This window comes from Gymnogyps californianus, chromosome 3, assembly GCF_018139145.2.
Source record: "Gymnogyps californianus isolate 813 chromosome 3, ASM1813914v2, whole genome shotgun sequence".
Taxonomy (NCBI): domain Eukaryota; kingdom Metazoa; phylum Chordata; class Aves; order Accipitriformes; family Cathartidae; genus Gymnogyps; species Gymnogyps californianus.
Window position 1 is genome coordinate 31,871,084 of NC_059473.1, and position 18,899 is coordinate 31,889,982.

Below are 18,899 nucleotides of genomic sequence, written 5' to 3' on the forward strand. Positions count from 1 at the left end.
AGCTGCTCTTCTTCATTACCCACTTGCTTTTGCACTTTATGACTTTTGGAAGTTCCCAAAATCAAGGGAAAGCAAGCTGCTGTGGTGTTTCAAGCTTGCAACAGTGCTACCGTTAGGCAAAGTCCTGGGAAACTGTCCTTGGGTAAATTATCAACTCATTTTTGTAAGCTTGGGAGATTTGACCAACCTTGGATTGGCATCCAAGCTTTGGGAATCTTTTCAGGATGAAATTTCTGCCCACTGTAAAGCTCTCACTTTGGTACCATGTGTCCCAAATTGGTTTAGTGTGGCTGTGATAGGTCTTCCTAGTCTTCCCCCACTTGGAGAAGCTGAGAGGCTGCCATTGCCTCCTGTAAGTGAAACCAGGAAATATGCAAGCTTTGGGTGTTGACGTAATGGATTTTTCTTTTTTCCCCTACTAAAGTTGGTCTTTAGGCAGTTCACAACTAAGGCTGCTCAGAGGGCTTTGACTCAAGAGGTCTGCTGGTTCATGCTGGTGTTGCTTGAGGAAGTTAGTGTCCCTTTATTGCCCTTTCACCAGAAGTCACCATAATGGGAAGGGAAGGATTGACTGACTGACATTTCACCTGCTGTTGGGTTAGTATGCACTGCCAGCAGCTTCTAGTAAGGGGGGCTGGGCTGTGAAGCATGATAGTTAGGGTTCAAATTTGAACCCTTAGCCTTAGAAGGCTGGTCCTGCTGACCTTGCTGTCTCCCCACTGGACGCTCATGCCCCTGTAGCAGGGACGGCTAAGTGGCAGCGTGTCCACTCGTGAGCTGTTGTGGTTCATAGTCCAGCCCATTGGCTTAAAGTCCTTCAGCTGGTGCGGCTAAATCCAAGAAAGTATTTTAAATTGGAGCCTTGTGCCTCAGCCTGTTGTTCCACCTCTTGCTTCAGTGGTCTGGTGTTATTTGCTAGAGATTAGGCCAGATTCAGAAACCTCCAGTTTTTGGCTGGCTGTTAGAAATCGAGAGCCAAAAGCAGATCTGACTTTACAGGTTAGGGCTCATCTTTGATAACAGCTGGCAACTGGGTCTGTTCCAGAGCAGACTTTGTGGGACAGCAGAGAAGAGTGAGAACAGGGAGTTGTCCCATACTGTAGTGAAATGCTTCAAATAGGGAAAGTGAGAGAGGCCTGTAACTCAAGGCCTGATTTTTTTGTTGGTTGTCCAGTATTAGTCTAGTACAGTTTTTTATTATTTTCTTTCATAGTTTTGGACTGGTAGCCCTGAGAAGCCCTTCCTGAACTACAAGTCAGATTGTTCAAGGAGCTTTTAAAATGCATATCTTGGGGTTGCATGTGGGTTTATGTGATGGAGTACTGATATTGAGCCCTTAAAAGTATTCTCCAACTGACTCAGCAAGCTTTCTACAAATGCTTGTTCTACAAATGTCTTGTTCATCCCTGCAACTTGGGGTAGGAGCTGCTCACACAAATGCATTTCTTCCAAATCCCTCTTCAACTCTTGTGTCCTCATGTATTTCTGTAGTGGCTAAAGTGTAGGTGTCTATTTTCTAAGCTTTGGTTGCAAGCAAGCTTCTTGGGGCAGGGAGCATCTGGTTGGAACAAGTCTGTGCATTTTCAGTCAAACTAAGCCCTTAATTAGTGGCCCTAGGTGTTATCAGAATGAAACAGTTGGATTGTGGTGTGTTAAAAAATTAACTGTCTGGAACACGGAGCTGAAGAAAACTGAGCACTTTAAGGGTGGCAATTCCATTCTAACTTTGCTGTTGACACAAGCAACTTTGGAGGAGATACAATTGATGTTCTAATTCACCAAAGTTGTTAAATTACTTATGTACTTGTCATATTCCTTTTTGTCCTGGGCAGAGGTAGTTAAGACATGTTTGTCATTTCCTTAATGTCCATCAACGAAATGAAGTCACATGCGAGTGTTCTGGTGACAGAGAACTGTATTTCTGTGCTACGTAATTTTAGCCTTATGCTTGCTTACAAGGGAACTGTGGACTAGGCGCTAACAAAGCCACCATGCCAGCTCTCTTCATGTACCCTTGCAGCATGTACGTGTGCATACACAGCGCTGGGGACCAGCAAGTCATGTCAGTTACTTTCTGCTGGCATCTGCATCTGGCATCAGCTATGAGACTCTGGTCTGGCTGGCTGGCCCTGATGAGTGACTGGGAATCATCCCGATCCTTCCTATATGAAGAGGGTTCAGTTGGCCATGCAAAGTGAACCTCAGACTTCCAGGCAGTTACTTCTGAGTCACTGTCCCAGTGGTAGCTGGTTATTCTGCAGAGCCAGGAGTGTGTTATTTAAATTTTTTCTCCTCAGACTAAAAAAGAGTGAAGTAGCATCGCTATTATTGATGCACAGTGGGTGTGCTTTCAAAGATCTGTGTAACGGCTCATGCTTTGTATGAATGAGAACAGATTAATTTCCTCCTTTCTTTGGGTTGACTGCTTGTCACGTGCTCAGCCAGCCACTGGTCTTCAGGCTAGCTGAAGACAGCTTGACACAGTGGAAAATTTAGCTTTGTCTGTCTCCTGTGGTGTATGAAGGTTTTCTCTCCTTCATGGGTTTTTCAGCACATCCCACCAAACAGGTTCATTCCTCTAGGGCTGGAGGACTCTGTTTTACATCGAAGCTTTGCTTTTTCTCCTATTAACACCTGGTAACATTAGATGCTTCTGGTTTGTATTAATCTCACACAGGAGGGGCTCAAGCACTTGCATGAATGTAAGTGTGTAAATACAATTTTGGCTATTGGAGTATCTATGAATACGCCTAAAGTTAGGCTTGTGATAATTCGGACTAAAATTATGTTAGTGGGTTAGAAATGCTGTGATAGATACTTAGCCAAGGCAAAGAATAGAACAGGCAATCCCAGCCACTCAGAAACCTTAAGTTTTTGAGACTTCTGCCTGAGGCATTGTAAAATAATAGGTTTGCAATTCTTTCTGCTTGGCTTCTAAGGTCTGAATCTTCAAGGGTTGTCATCTTTCCTGTGCAGACATCCGGCACTGATAATCTCCTGTAATGACTTAATTCCAGAGAGTGGGACTTCAGACAAATTGCAGATATTGCAAATACAGCATAATGGGATGTTCATTAACATTGGGATAGTTCAGTGAGACATCCTCTCAGCTGGCCGCCTTTATGGCTGATATGAAAATATGGGCTAGATTAAAAAAAATAATAAAATCCACCCCCCAGTGTCATGAAGAAATCTCATTACTTTTCCCAGTATTTCCCAATTTTTGATTTTTACTTGAATGAAAAATTGAATTCTGAAAATATAATACTACATTTAACTTTTGCATTTCAGTGAAAACAGATTAATCCATTTTGCTTTGCTGGACAGTGCAGTTCTACTTCATTTCCTGCTGTCATGCACTGTCTTACGGCTCGTGAATTTATGTTGCACTGTTTGGGATGCTAAAAGTTTTCCTGAGCAGAAGAATAGCTTATATTTGAAGGAAAAATAGAAAGCAGACCCAGATCATAATTTATTTTAATTATGGCTTTTGCAAAACAGTGGGTTCACCTTTTTTTAAAGTAAAAAACAAAGCTTGCATCCACTAAGACATCTCTGTGGAGTGGTGGGTGGGCAGGGCACCACTCTGCTGTGGCGTGCCAGTCTGGCCAGCTCCTCTGGCTGTTCCTGGAGCATGCCTGGGGTCACAGAATTGTTGTTGAGATGCCGCAGTAAGGGAACCAAGGGCTGTATTCCCTTTTCAGTGGGAAATACACTCCCACCTGCAGTGTAGGCAGTGCCAACCCCTCCTACCCCCCCACATTTATCTGTAGCCCCTGTTCTCCTCTTCAGTGGGATTTGGGTTGCCGGGTGACCCAACTCTTCCTAGCAACCAGCATCACAGGTATGTATGCACTCAGGGTTGTTTTCTGCTGCAGTAACTGTTGTACGTGGCCGTGGGCAGAGCCTGTTTGTCCTCTCGCCACCGTTGACCAGCAGAGTCAGCCAGCTAAGCTGTTTTTGAATAGGCACCAGCACCACCCACAGCTGCTCAGCATGGACACCCAGGCAAGGATTTAGAGAAAAGCCAATTAGTTGTGACATTTATCTGCACAGAAAGCATTCCCTGTGCAGTATGAACTCTGCTGTGACCCAGACCTAAAAGTTGATGTAAAGGACATATGGCCCAGTGTGACCTATGCAGAGCTGTCTCCATGCCAATCTGGGCACAGACCTGCCCAGGCTGTGGGTACACAGCACACAGGTGAAGCACAGTTCACAAAAGGTTTCTTCTGGACCAGCTTCATCCCTCCTTGGGGCTGGACAGCTCAGGGTGCCTCTGGGCATTTCTCCCGTCTTTTGCTATGTTCTTCTTGCTTTTCAGACCCATTATAACCTCCTCCTTGCTGTGGGCTGGTCTGTTTGGACATTGACCTGGCCTCCGTGTGTACCTCAGTATATACACCATACTGAATTGTTCAGTTGTAGGACAGGCATTTTGATGCTGGGGCATCTTGGGAGCTGGATGAGGCAGCAGGAGCGGATCTTACATGGGGAGTAGTCTCTCTTCCTCCTCTGTAATTACTGCAGCACATGAAGCACTCGGCCAGGTGAACTTCTGCTGTTCTCTCTTTGAGACAGCCCTAGCAGAATGGGAATGCTACAACAAAGTACCCTTGTGTGAGTACATCATGTAAAGAGCTCACATGGTTGCCTCTAGTCCAGCCTTGATGGCTTCATGGAGAGTGAAATACTGTGGACACTTTTGAAAACTTCCCGGTGGACCTGGATGTAAGAAAGTAATCTTGCTTGGAAGATTTGCACCAAAGCTGCCACATAGCTGCATGTGCAATAATCCAGATCCTGGGTCTTCCTAGTTGTTCTGGGTTAGCATGGCAGAATGTCATCTGGGGGTGGCAGGAGCTAAAAGCCCAAAGAAGGTTCTGTGAGTGACTATCAGCTTTGCTAGCAGCTGGTGTGGACCAGTCTTTGTTTCCAGCCGTCTCCTCCCCCAGCACTCGTAGCCAGCCAGCCCACCATCCAGGTGCACTGTAGAAATAAAGTCCTACTGCAGAGCCCCTTCAGCTTGCCAAGGCTTGAGCTGTGGTGCTGGGAACAGAGATGGATGCCTGTGCCCCACTGGCATGCACCTTCTAAATGAGTGTTGTCAGCAAGGAGATGTGGTGAAACCTGGGGAGGTGTCCCTCAGGCATGGTAGACTGTGAAGCTATGGATTGCCTTCCCCAAATGAGCTGCCATCGTGTGGGACTGGCATGACTGGGTTGGTTGGTTGTTGTACCCAGCAAACACACCTGAGAAAAGCCCTTTACGGCTTTGCCTGGGATCACCTCCCAACCCTTGTTCCAGCATCAGCCCCTATGAGAAGACCTAAGAGTTCAGGGCTAGAAACACCTTCTGAGGAAAAGAGGAAACCAGTGCCTGAGCCTATGTGTCCTGAGGAGGTTTTTTAGTCATGTCTCCCATTTCAGGGATGGGTTGACCTGAGGTTTGTTGTCTGACTGCAGGGTAGATGGTCCTTATCTGAATTTAGATTTATGAAAGGAGAGGAGATGCCTGGATAAAGTATTCCCAAATACCTCAATATTCATTAATGTCCACAATGAGAGCAGGCAGACCTTGGTTTTGACATTTCTAGGGAGTGAACTATTGATTGGCCTTGAGTAGCTGATTAATTGATTTGACTGGGCTACAAAGCTGGTTTTGAGCCACTGATTTCAAGGAGATCACAGAATTCAAGTTGCTGATGGCATAAAGATTCTATCCCCTCACACTCATTTTGTTCAGAAATCTGTCTCATCTTACTCCTTCCTAATGGGGTCACATTGTTTCCATGATGCAGACTATTTTTTATTTAACTGATGTCCTTACTTCTTGGCATCGGAGGCCACAATCTGCCAAGCTCTATAAGGGCATAAGATGAGAAGAAAATTTCCTTTGGTTGAACAGGGAATTTCCCATCTTGAGGAAAGGTACCAGACAGGCAGCTAGATCCTTCAGTTTGCTGAGAGTGTGTCTGGATGTAAGCTGGGAAAAGATAAAATAATCCTTCCGTATCCTGTCACCCAGTTATTATACACAAAGCCAAGTGGTTGTTCCATACAGTTGTCTGCAGCCAGACTGTTTTTGTGTGTGGGTTTCTTTTTTTTTATTTTTTTTCTTTATTCCTAGGAGTTGGTTATTCCAAAGAAATAAATTCTTTGGCCAAAGGCTAATTAACAGGAGAGAACAGTGGTATTTGGTGTGGAGCATAGGAAGTGAAATAATTGAGGGTTAAAAAATCAGCAAGTTCCATGTATATATTTTTGTTCATAGAAGACCCTTTATTCTGGCTTGGACAGAACAAGTCATTCTTGGGAAGCCCCTCAGTGGTACTTTGCAGAGGGCTGCAGTGCAATGCAACTTTTCCACTATCTTGCTCCTGAAATGGTATGTGGGCGTGCTGATTTTGTATATGGTGCTTGGACACTGTCTCAGTAGCTATCTGTGGTGAGTGAGGTGAGTTGGATCTGCAAGAACACTGTCGGGTTTTGTTCTGTGCATCCCCTTGTGTTGTGACATTGCAAGTAAATGCATGTGCTGTGTGGCCTGCTTCCACGAATGGGGCTTCAGAGTACCCATTCTGTGTTAGGCCTACAGTCTGTTTCCCCCTGCTGTCCTATCTCCTGCAGGTGCCAGGGGTGGGCACCTAGGGGAGACTGTAAGAACAGCACATATTTTGGTCTTGGGGACTTCTTGAGACAGAACTGCTGTCTGTGCATTAGTAGCCCAGTGGACTCCTTTTACCTAAACCTGCCCACTTCCCCCCACCAAATCTATGTAGGGTCTTTGCATCCAGCACATCCTGTGGCAAAAAGTTTAACACCTTAACTATATGTTGCTGAAGGGATCACCTGTTGTTTGTTTAGAACCTGCGTCTTACTAATTTAATTTCGTGCTTTCTGTCTCGTATATTGGAGGAGAGAGTAAACGTTCAAATTCTGTCTTTGTGCCACTCATCTCTAGCCCATCCTTCCATGTGTTGGGTTAAGAGACTATGCCTTTGGCTCGATTTTTCCCAACTGGGAACCACTTGGAATCACACAATGCCTACCAGGAAAGGATCTGGTGCAGTGAGAGCCATTGCAAGTTTTTACATGGTCCTAACTCTAAAGATGCCTGACCAGATGGATCAAAGCTCTGGTCTTGAAGGATTATCCTATATTACTGGCTTGCTCCATGATAAAACACAAGAAGTTTGGTGTAAATCCATAGAGGTGAAACAGCCTGCATCTGCTTGCACTCAGAAGGGTTAATGTGGGATTTTTAGAGGAGGAGAAGCCTGAAATGTCTCACGTGCTCCAAATGCATTTTCCAGCCTGACTGTAAGGCATTGTTCCTTGTGTTTGCAAATCTGGCTAATGTAGTTCTTTATGGCTGAGCAGAGGTGAGTGTTGAGTGAGGTGTCCCAACACAGGCAGCTTCTCCTCAGCTAATGAAGTCTCTCAGGGCAATGGCAGTTGCCCTCTCTGGGTCTTTTGAGGAGGGAATGGCAAAACTGTTACCAGATGTGTTGTTTGTCAGCTGCTGTCAACTGTACTTCCCTGGTAGAGGGGACCCATGCAATGCTGGGGAGTTGCTGTAAACTGTCAGAGAAGCTGGCCTGTGCAAAGGGACCTCTTCTCATCACAGCAATATAATAACTGAGCTAGGCCAGTGGGGATGGGGTGTGAGTCAGGAGGGGTGTATTTAAATCCCTGTGGCCAAAGCAGGAATGGTTGGCACTGGTGTGAGCAGCCATCTCCCATCCTCCTCTCTCTCAGTACATGCATTACAGGTAAGATTAGCTATGCTATAGGTGCCTCTCCGGTTCTAGGTGTCCCTTGTACTGTTTTCCCCTTATGTCTGAAAGGGTTGTCAGCCTGTGATAAATAGTGCTGCTTGTAATCTGATTGTGTTTGGAGCTGAGGTTCAGCAGCAAATGGGCTGTAAATTACAGATGGAGCTCAGTCACTGTATCTTAATGCAGGGTGGATGAGGCCCCGTAATGAAGATCTTTAATCCTTCAGGCTCCTTCTTGTCTTTCTGGACTGCTGTACTTTGTGGTGTCAACACTGCTGAATAACACTGCTCGTGCAGGGTACGAGCCAGGGGAATGTCAGGGCTCCATGCTGTGAGCTGTCAGAGGAGTTGACCTCCTTTACAAAGGGATCTCTTTGCACCACAACTGTTTTGTAGGTTGCTGCTTGTTTCTGATTGGTGCTTCCTGACACTTTACCACTGTTTCCTTTGCTAATTCCCTTCTGAACTATGTATGTAACATGCTATCTCCCTGCATAGGATGAGAAAGTGAACAGGTGAATGCTAGTCTTCCAAGAGAATTCTTGAAACTTGGATATGAATTAGCCATAACTCTTTATCACATCAGCAAAGCCATGAGTAGAGTAACAGAGCTGGTGAGAAACTTATCGTGTGAGTCCATCACGGGCAGGTGACTGCCGGCTGAGGCCAGGCTGCGCTGGGTATTTGTACTGAGCAGAAACTGAGTGGTGGGAGGAGAATAGGAGATTTGCTGGAGACTTCCTGGGAAGTGGCACATCTGGAAGCTTCACTTGCAGGTAGAAGTGGAGTTGGAGGAGTGTATGGTTTCTGTCACCATAGTAAGAGCTATAAACCTTAACCAGCCTCTTAAGCTGACAACATAGGGATAGTTTGAGAATTTTGTAAAAATTCTTGCTACCAGAAAGGATGATACATACCACAGCATGGAGCTGCAGCATTCCCCTGGCTCCCGTACTGCAGAAGCAGTCTTATTTTGTAACACATTGTGGTCTGGGAAGGCAAGGAGGAAATTGGAGGATTAAAGGCTCTACTTCAGTGGTAACACCTTTGTTACCAGACCCCATCCACCTGCTGAGTGAGGGCTGTAGTGACTTTGTTCTATCTGTAATTTCTAACATCATGACCTGTGAAATCATTGCCCCAGGCATGACTGCAGCTATGTTTATACAAAGAGATTCTGGTTCTCATAGTGGCTTTGAGGATAAATAAACTGAATGGAGTTTGGAGTATTTTGGGTGCTAAGGACCGGAGTCTGGGTGTGTTCTGCCTAGGAGGCTTTTTAAAGTCTCATTTTTTTAGTTGGCAGCATTCCTTTTGTCTTCTGTTGTCACACAAGTTTGATGGCTGGTGGGAGGAGTGTGTGCATGTATGTGGGTGCCTATACCATTGGTCTCTGCTGGGTAGAACTGAGTCTGTTCTAGTCTCTTCGCAAGTACTGCCTTTTGGAGGTTTGAGTGGAATTTAAAAGGATGATCTTGCTTTTGCTCTTCTAACAGTATTTGCCCAGAGCTTTTGAGAACAGATCCATGGTGGATAGGAGTCTCAATTGTAGGTATCAGCTGCATTCAGTTCCCTTCATCAGATGTCTGCGCTTTCTGGTGACTATGGAGTCCATGTATTCATGCACCATAGGCTCATTGGTCCTGTATACCGTACTTCTCTGGAGCAATGGTGAAGCATCGGGACTTGCTGGTTTTTTTTATTTTGCGAAAGCCCCTGGTGTTTTTCTTTAGTCTTCCCCTGCAAAATCATCTCAGCTTAGCCCTGGGAAGAGCAGGGGGAGATTTAGAAAAGGAGGTTTGATGCAGACTGACTGCTGCAAAAGAACTGATGTGGGGCAGATGAGAGAGTGCAGAGTCTGGCTGTGCTCTGTGGGTTTGGCCTGAACCATGTTTTGACCAGTCTCTTTGTAACCCTTCCCAGTGCTGAAGCCAGCCCCACTGCACTTGTCTCTGCATAGAGTCCACTGATGCACTCCACTTGCAAATGAGGATCACCAAGCCTAGGGCAGTGCCCTGTCATCTCTGTAGTTCTAGTCAGGTTTGGCCACAGTTGTAACTTCTTTCCAGGAGCTGTAGACAGTAGATAAACATAATCTCACCATGCAAACAGTATGTTCAAAACACATATTAATTTGTTCGTGGAATTACAGAAGGATGAGGGAGAGGATTTAAAACGGTAAGAGGACCACACATGCGCCTCCTCGCACCCACCCACCACTCATGTCCTCACTGTACTGTGTAAGCCTAGTGGTCTCCTCTTAAGATCTAGGTAACCCAACTTAAGCCCATGCTTCTAGAAATGAAGTTCAGTCATTGTTCCTCAGAACAGAAGCTCAGTTTCTATGTTCTCTGGTTAATGACTCCCACCACTTGCACCCTGAGAGTTGCCAGTCACCATGTTTGTCTGTGTAAGGTAAGCATTCAACAAAAATGACATCTGTATTGTTAAAACATTGTGGACTTGGCTACCTAGAGTGACTCTCTGCTTCCCGCAAATCTGTGAAACCACCGATGGTTAAGTAGCCTCTAGGCCCATGCAGAAGATGATGTGTCTGACTAAACGTGCAGCATTCCTACAAAAATAGGAATTTTTCTGTCTTCGGCATGGGGCAGGCCTGGAAAATGAGGGCCTCGGAGTGCTGTGTCCCACTGGCCCATCACTGCTTTCACTGACTCAGCCAGACAGCTGCTCTGTCAAGCAGGACAATGTTCAAGGGTTATGAACCCTGGGTTTGAATTGCAGCCATTTGCAAGGAAATGGGGAAAGGACTTTGAAGGCAGAGCTATTATGAAAGTTAAAAAGGAAAATAATAATAATAACAGCAGGAAAAAAGACTTTAGAAAGCTTTTCCAAACTAGGACTGTTCTGGCTGGAAGTTTAGCTGTTGAAGGACCCCAGCTGTGAAACCCAGATCTAGTCTGGGCAGTCATATCTCACTTGTGGATGTTGGAAGACTGAACTGAACTTAATCTCTAACTCTGCTGCTTTTCTTGAGAAGAGAGCAAGCATTACAGCCTGTTTTACTAGCATAAATTGTCCCTGTAATGCTGAATATCTCTAAAATAATATTTAAAGGAGAACTTGGGAGAGGAGTCAGATGTTAATTTGAAGGTCTGTTTGACTCATTCATTCCTTCTTCCTCATGTTGTTCCATGGCTCAAAACTGCCTTTCAGTGTCTCATAATCTCCCTTGTTTTCCCACTCTCTCTAATTCAGAGTTTCTTATAATTGGGAGGATGGCACCTCCCTCATTCAAGATCAGGCAGTGTCCCATGGCAACTGCAGCAATTGTTGACCTGGAAAAATAAGACTGTGGAAATCTAGTAAAATGTTTTTACTAAAGCCGAGCAGTTGGGATGGAGAAGAGCCAGCAGCAGAACCCTGTGCTGTAGGATGGCCATGTCTCTAGCAGCTGCTCTGTAGGCAGTGTGGCAGGGAGAAGGCTTACCTTCTCTGGCTTTGAATGATGAAATTCATTTTGAATGATGAAATTCAAATGAAACCTGGAGCACTGGTTTCATTTCTCCAATCTGAAGTCTGAAGAAATGGAAATCGGTTCCCCATAGCAGAAGATGAGTAGTCATTGGTGAGCTCATCATCCCTTTCTGCTTTTGTGCCAGGAACCAGTGAGTGAGACCAACTCAGCAAAGTCTCTTTCCAGGGCACCTGGAAGGGGCTTTACTTAGTTGCAGAGATTCCCTGGAGTGCCAGGGCTGAAGTGAATGAGCGTGTGTCACAAACAGCCTTATATGCGGCAGCACAGGCAGCATTGGCCTCTGCTGGGGAAGCCACCTTCCTGGAGGTAAACTCACTCCCTCCCAGAGGGAGATTGAGAATGATGCCCTCCAGCCTGTGTGCATTCTTGATTCAAGCTGGGAACAAGGGGTTGCCTGTGGTCAGTTGTTATCTGCTCCTCACACTCACACCCTCCACTGCACCAAACCAACTCACTGGTGTGTTAGTTTTTTAGGACAATACAGCCATTAAGTGAAGCCTGTTGGGAGAGATTTGTTCTGCCTTAGAAATGAGTTTCCCGTCTCTTTTGTAAGCTCCCAGGTGATTCTTAATGTAATTACTTTTGATCATATAAGAGCAGGTTAATTTCTCTTCTGTAAGCAAAACCAAGAGGAACTTCACTTTGAGTGGAGTATTTTTATTGTCTGCTGTATTTCAGGACTTCAGACTAAGGGTGATGGGACCTGTTAGGACCTGGGCAATTCTGGCTGCAGCTAGTTATGATTACTCAGTTGACAAGCAGCAGTGTGACAAGAAAGACAGATTTTTCTCTGTCTCTAGCTTTTTCTTATATCTGCTAGTTTGTCTTTCATGTTCAATCTCCCTCAAAGGTATACGCTTTACACTCAGTTCTCCTTAAATACCATCTGGTTATTCTACACAAACACATCTTTCCTTACTGGAGATTGATGCAAAATCAAATGCATGGGGAAGTTTGTCCATGTTTCCATCTGGCATGGTAGGAGTCCTTAGCCTGACAGAAGGCATGTCTGGTGCTGGAGTTGAAGGACCCAGGTGTAAGACTGAGGTCCTCATCAACAGGAGGCTGCTGTCTTTGAACTTCAGATCTGATGCATTTCCTGAAGAAAGACTGGAGGGTGGATGGGCACCCGTCTGTTGTTTTCTAGCTTGTTTTACGCCATGGCTTGTAAATATTCACACATCTGTGTGAACTGGAGATTTTCTTCAATTTTGCACATTAAGGTACAGAGTGTACTGGGCACAGTCCTGCGCAACCTGTTCTAGCTGACCCAGCTTGAGCAGGGGCTTGGACTAGATGGTACCAAGAGATGTCTTCCAGTCTAAACAGTTCTGTGATTTTTATGCTGTGAATGAAGCCGTGATCTAGTGGGATCTTTGACGTGGAGGTCAAGTTTTCTGCTATAGCAGTGCCACAATTCTGAGTTTGTGAGGAAAACAAGGCTGTGCTGCCTCGGACAAAAGTAAATCTGTGGCTAATAAAAGACAAGGACTGTGCAAGGGAGGCTGGAGGCCTGAACACAATACCTCTGTGTTTAGTGGAATGCTTTTGAAGAGAGGAAAGTGTTACTGTTAAAGCCTGGGAAGAGTCAAGGGAGAGAGCATTTATCTCCAACTAGTGAGAGCATTAGTCTTTGATTCCCTGTATCTTTATAGTTTCTGGAAGTTCTTGTTATCCATACAGACAGACAATCCTTTTTTTGATCTTCCATTAATCTTTGTGTGGTGTATTATGGCAAGGAGTTTCATGTGTAAAATTTCAACTCTGCAAGATTAATGGTTAGTCTGCTATGAACGATGGTTCTTTGTTAGGGAACATGGGAGCGAGGGTCTCATATGTAGGAGCTTGGGAGACTTCAGTTCCCACTACCAGGATATAATTTGTGGAAGGATTTACTAATAAAGAGAGAATGTAACAACACTAAAATAGAAGACCGTGCTAAATGACAAATGGGAGGAAAATGATGATGTCTCTGAAAGATGTGAAGACCAAGCAGGAGGGTATTTGCAGTATGTAACCCACACAAAATCAGATGAGAGGACTTCTGGAAGACAGTGTAGGTCATGGGACATCAGAGGCAATGTGACTTCTGAATCTTATCTGTTTACTTCATTCATGCACAAACTGCACAATTGCTGGATTTTAAGGCTGTTTTATGGTTAGCCTGTCATGTATATTATGAAAATATTCTAATTTCTGAGAGTATTGTCTAGAACAAGGGTACAATGACGCCAGTGGGAATAATGGGAGAAACCAAGTCTAAATGTTGAGAGAAGTGTGCTACTGGTATGTTCTTCTTCCAAAAGAAAAGGTGGGTGTCAGGAAGAGTGGCTCAATAGGTGTCTCTAATTGCCTTGATTCTGAAAAGCACTCAATCTGTTGCTCATAAATTGTAGTCGGTTAAAGAGAGTGCTTACTTTTCCATGGCTAGCATCAGGAGGATGATTAGCAAGACTGTGGGAGCCCCTTTTTTTCCATGAAGCCTTTCGTATTGTCCTACCACGTTAATTTCTTTGGGATATACTATGGGACCAAATCCACAGACTCAATATCTTCTTGTTTGAAAGAGATTTCTCTTCTCTCACAGGTGCTCTGAACAAAGCCTCTAGAGAAGTGTTTGAGGCAACTCACAGGGGGTTAGGCTTGGGCTGCCTGTGGGACTGGGGAGGACATCGCAGAGGAGAGTTATGCATATGAGACTAGGGTCTAGCAAAATTGCAGTTGTACAGGGAGGAGTGAATATTTTGGAAGCCCAGGACCGGTAGACACAAAGACCTTCAAAGTGTCAATCATTGACTCAAATCCGACTCCTGTCTTAAGCATCTCAAGCCAGTGACGTTGTGCAGTAGCTCTTTGACCTGCATGTGCTAGATGTCATTGCCTCTTTTTTTGGAAGCAGCGCCATGCCATGTATTGACGTTTACATAGTACAAAAACTGAAGCTGATAGGTTTCTCACGCAGAGCCATTAAACCTCACTGAAAACCCTGCCATGTCCAAATGAAAGGATTTTATGTGGGAATGAGCCACAGACTAGGGACAGTACCTCTCGAGTTAGAATTGGAGCATTAGCTTTTGTAACGAAGACAGGACCTCTGTCTGTACAGCAGCTAGCACAATGGCACCTCAGTGTCAGCTGTCCCCTCTATGAACTACCATGGCACAAACAAGGTATTATACCTGTTCTGGGGACAGCTAGAAGTCTGTTAATTGGGCAGTGTTTCCTCAGTGCCAGCTGCCTTTATTAAATGATGCATGTGTGTGAATACGTACAAGAAAATTGTAGTTGCAGTGGGAAAAACAACCCCCTGCATTTAATTCACGAATATCAGCAATAGGAATAAATCTGTGCCACTTTTCCCAACTGTCAAATGATGAATGAGGAAGTAGTTTAAAGACTAGCAAGGAAGGAAAGTATTTTCTGATTTCTTAAGGGGCAATGTAAATGTAGAAGGGCAAAAGGTAGCTTTAAAAAAGGAGGAGAAGAAAAGGTGTCAACAGGCTTTTGGGGGAACAAAACCCGCAAACGCAATCCTGGAGGATGATTGCAAAGTAGATGTGTTGACTTAATAGCTGTCAAATTCAGTATCAGTCAGAATGTCTCCACTATTCCTGTTTCTCTGCATCAGCTGTATGTGTCTTTCATAGGCACCTGGTTAAGTGTAGTTGCTCTTTTGGGTCTCTGGGAGGCTGAAACACTCCAAGGATGTTTCCCTAGGAACAGTGGTGGAGGTGAAATGGGTCCATATCAGTGTAATGGTTGCATGCTGCCTCATCTTCTATAAAAGTCAAGCACAGCACATCAGACGCTTTTAAAATGGAAATGCAGCGAGTAACCTTTTGAAACCAATTGCCACTGGATTCTGTTGTGGGCAAGTAGCTTGTGAGACTTGGCTAAGAATGATGGGAATGTTTGTTTTTATTCTGAATAAAAAGGTGTAAGGAATAATAAAGCTCATCTTGCTGTGATCATGTTATTCCAGAACTGTCTCTTATAAAGGTTTCTTTTGAAGTATTGCATTTTCCTTTGACTCATTTGGTTTTGGCCATTGCCAGACACACATACTAAGCTGCATAGCTCAGAGGTTTGATCTTATAACTTCCAGGTATGCTCTATGCAGCAGAACAAAAGTCACTTTAGGAACAGGGTAGGTAGGGTTTCCTCTACGTCGGAAACTCAGCAGCAGTGGGATTTATCTGACCTATAAAAGCTTGGTTTTAGATCTCTCAACCCTTCTCAAGAGGCAACTACCAAGTTTGTTCAGTGTTAGAACATGTTTTGAGTAAGTGGGTATTTGGGTATACAGCAAGTGGTTTGGTGAAGTGCATTGGCTGACCCAGAGCAAATATTCCTGAAAATTCCTGATAGACAAAATATGTGAATTGTCATTACTCTTGGAGCATTTAAGGGTGTTCAGTGGTACTGTAAGATTCTGTGCTGGTGGGAACAGCATAATGTTATTGTTTGCATTTCTGTGAAATCCCGTTTCTTTTATTTCTATTACATTCTTCAGAGTTGTGCTGTAGGAAAGCAAGATGAGTCTGTTCTTTGGTGGCTTACGTGTGTGTGCCTGCAAGGGGGAAGTGTGGGTACATACATAGGATGGCTCAAGTTAACATGCCACTTCCATTTGTGGGTGCCTTGCAAGATGATAGTGCTGTTGACAGGATGTGTCTTTATTTTGGTGGTGGATTTTGGAGATTCAGTTGTCCACGTGATGTGGATGTGGTAGGCCATGATGGTTATAAGCTGCGTGTCTGGGGAGCTAAGGGCAGGGTATGTTCGTTGTGCTTGGGAAAGAGTTGGTGGTGCAGTAAGGTGGAAATAGCGGTAGGCTGTGTGTTTTGTGTTGCTGCAAGTAAGAGGATACGATGGGAGTTTGAGGTTGGGAGATGAGGATGTGTATACAGGGAGGTGCTACAGCCGGGTGTGTGCGGTTAGGTGGGGTGGATGCCTGCAGGATATGAGAGGGGGAGGGTGGGGGAAGTGGCTTGGGCAGCAGCAGGGCAATGTTCAGTGTTCATGATGAAGCCTTTTCTTTTTCCTTGCCCCCTAGATCTCCTACCCCCCAAGTGATGAGGACAGCGACGACTCTGAGGGAGAGAACCAGGAACTTGCTCAGATCGACAGAGGTAAAGGGATGAGATAGGAGGGTCCTGGGATGCTACAGCTGAAGTCCATTTTGCTTTTCACTTGTGCGCTTGGAAGTGCCGCCTCCTCTGTCCCCAATGTACCACAACCAGATGCATTAAATCAGTCACCTTGAAGTCTTTGGGACCTCACAGGGAGAAGCTGGTGTTATCAGATGCTGCAGTCGCACTTTTCTTGCCAGAGACAGACATTGTTAACCACATGTTAAGTCCCCAGTGCTGCAGATATGGGGCAGAGAAGGTCTACAATTGGGCCAGCAGCAGAGCTGGGACTGAAAATTTATCTTCTATTCCATGCTTGTGCACCTGCATCATCTTTGTTCTAGGTTTCCTCTTCCTTGCCATTTTGAGTTTTGATCTTCACTTTCCTCATTCCCCTGGACTCATCGTCTCATTAGCTCACTCCCTTTCTCCTGTACTGTTGATATTGGGCAGCCCTATTCTTGAATCTAGCTGAGGGTCTTTTGATAGAGGAGAGACAGGTGCTCTGCTATTGTTTTTGGACCTGGCATGAAGCAGCTTAGAGCTGCAGGTGAAATCTGTAGTAAATGCATCTGTTGAGCTATGCTAAGTCTCTGCCATTCATGCGTGCCCTGTGTTTTATTGTTTAGCCAAATTCAAGTGGATTCTAACGCAAAGGCAGAAGTTAAATTCCTGACCCACAGGACATGTCCTGTCGAAATTCAAATCCCTGTTCCACATGCTTAACATAGATAGAGCTCAGCAGAACAGGTAAAGCGTGCCCAGCTTATGGCTGAAGGCAGGCCCTCTTGTATGACAGGCCTTGTAATAGAAAGAGGATTTTACCTCCAGAAACCAGATCTCTATTTGAGCCACAGACATGCTGCTTAGAATAATGTAACTTACCTGCCTCCTCTGCCCTGAAAACTGGTCACTAGAACTTAATGTTTTTAGCTAGAGGCAAGTGCCTAACAACACATATGTAAGATCATGTCTTCTCCATGTTGAGGGGATGAGGTGGGCAGCAGGTCCATGTTCTTGCGCTGCAACTAGACTTCCAGGTGACAGTTTGTGAGGGGATGTCTAGCAGTCTGGTCTAAACAAAGGTCTGGAAACTTCCAAAGGGAAGCATTCAGCCTGGGGGGTGTTTCTTCTAGGGAAGAAAAGGTGGGAAAACAGCTCAGAAGATTACTTGAGAGGAGATTAAAAAAAGGTCCTCTATCTCCTCCTCCCACCAGAGAGAAGACGGAATTGTACCTTGACCCCTCTGGCTACCAACCAGCTCCAGAACCAGGAGAACCAATGCTGCAAGGTTCGGGCCCTCTTCCATGCCAGCCTTGACCGCCACAGCTCAGAAGAGGAGCTGGAGCGTATCAACCGAGAGTTCGCCGCTGAGAAGCGGAAGTGGTCCCAGGTCAGCAGGCTTGCCTGCTGCAGCGACAGCAACAACACCTCCTCCAGTGACGAAGAAGTGAAGAACTTGTGCACGATGTCCTTCCAGCCTGTGGCAGAGCAGGCCGATGGCCTGCACACCAGCCCAAGCCCCGTGCTGTTCAGTGCCTCCCCTCCCAAGAGACTCCAGCCCCTGGTGAGGAGCCCAGCCTCCAGACCTTTAATCTTCACAAGTGTTGGGGCAGGCCTTGAGCAAGTCATGCCTTGTAAGAGACATCGACAAGGATACGGGGATAAGGTCAGCAGGCCCAGCCTTGACCTGGAAAAAATGCAGCAGGTAAGGCAGAACTTCATATGAGGAAAGCAGCATCACTTGAAAGAACGTGTTGTAAGCAAAGACAGAAAAGGGTTATTGAGGCAGGGTTCAGTAAATTCATAGGGTTGCTTCTTGTGATCACGTCTTCAGGGGCATAATTGGTACTTCTGCTGTCTGTCTAGGATAAATTAGGCCTAAGTGTAGATACCTCTCGAGAGGTAAAGCTGCTGCTACTTGAGTGGCTCTTGCTACAGTTGGGCTGTTCTCTTGCTACCGCCATTATGAAGGCAGCACCCAGGCTGTCCAGTTCATTGCATGACACAGGAACAAAATCACCGGAGTTCACTTCTGTCAAGTTATCCATGCCGTCATGATCTGACCCATACCATTTATTCCAAAATAAATTAATTGCTTAGGGGTGTATAAAGAAATACCTTTGTGATGAAAGTGGTTGTAGACTTGATGATGATAGGTATTTCCACACTTGTTCACCTCCTTGGGCCCAGGTCTCTTTATGCCTCCTAGGAGTCTTACAGCAATGTAAACCAGTGCTTTTTACTTTCTTAACACTTTACAAATACAAACTGTTTACAGTTTGCTCTAGATGCAGTTACTCTTGATTTTGCAGGACTTTTGTAGGGGCCTGGGATTGAGGAGTGTAAATGCTAGGAGTTTGCCTCATCTCCACAGAGGCTGGGAAATGGGGCATGCCTGGTACTGGTGGGGTGGGCTGCCCTGCGCAGTGCCCATCTGGTGCCTCTCTTTCAGAAGGCGTTGTAGAGTTAGTATTTCAGCTCACTCT

At 45.3% G+C, this 18,899-nt stretch overlaps 1 protein-coding gene across 7 annotated transcripts in view; it reads left to right on the forward strand.

The window, feature by feature from the left end:
- LOC127015169 (uncharacterized) overlaps positions 1–18,899 on the forward strand; it is a 59,470-nt gene that overhangs the window by 2,580 nt on the left and 37,991 nt on the right. For all 7 annotated transcript variants that reach the window (XR_007766290.1, XR_007766289.1, XR_007766291.1 and 4 more), the window contains 2 exons: positions 16,335–16,410; positions 17,628–18,118. Coding sequence is in view for 4 of the 7 variants with exons in the window: in XM_050894944.1 (XP_050750901.1) it covers positions 16,335–16,410; positions 17,628–18,118 (567 nt within the window). In the remaining 3 variants the exon portion in view is untranslated. The remainder of the gene's footprint in view (positions 1–16,334; positions 16,411–17,627; positions 18,119–18,899) is intronic.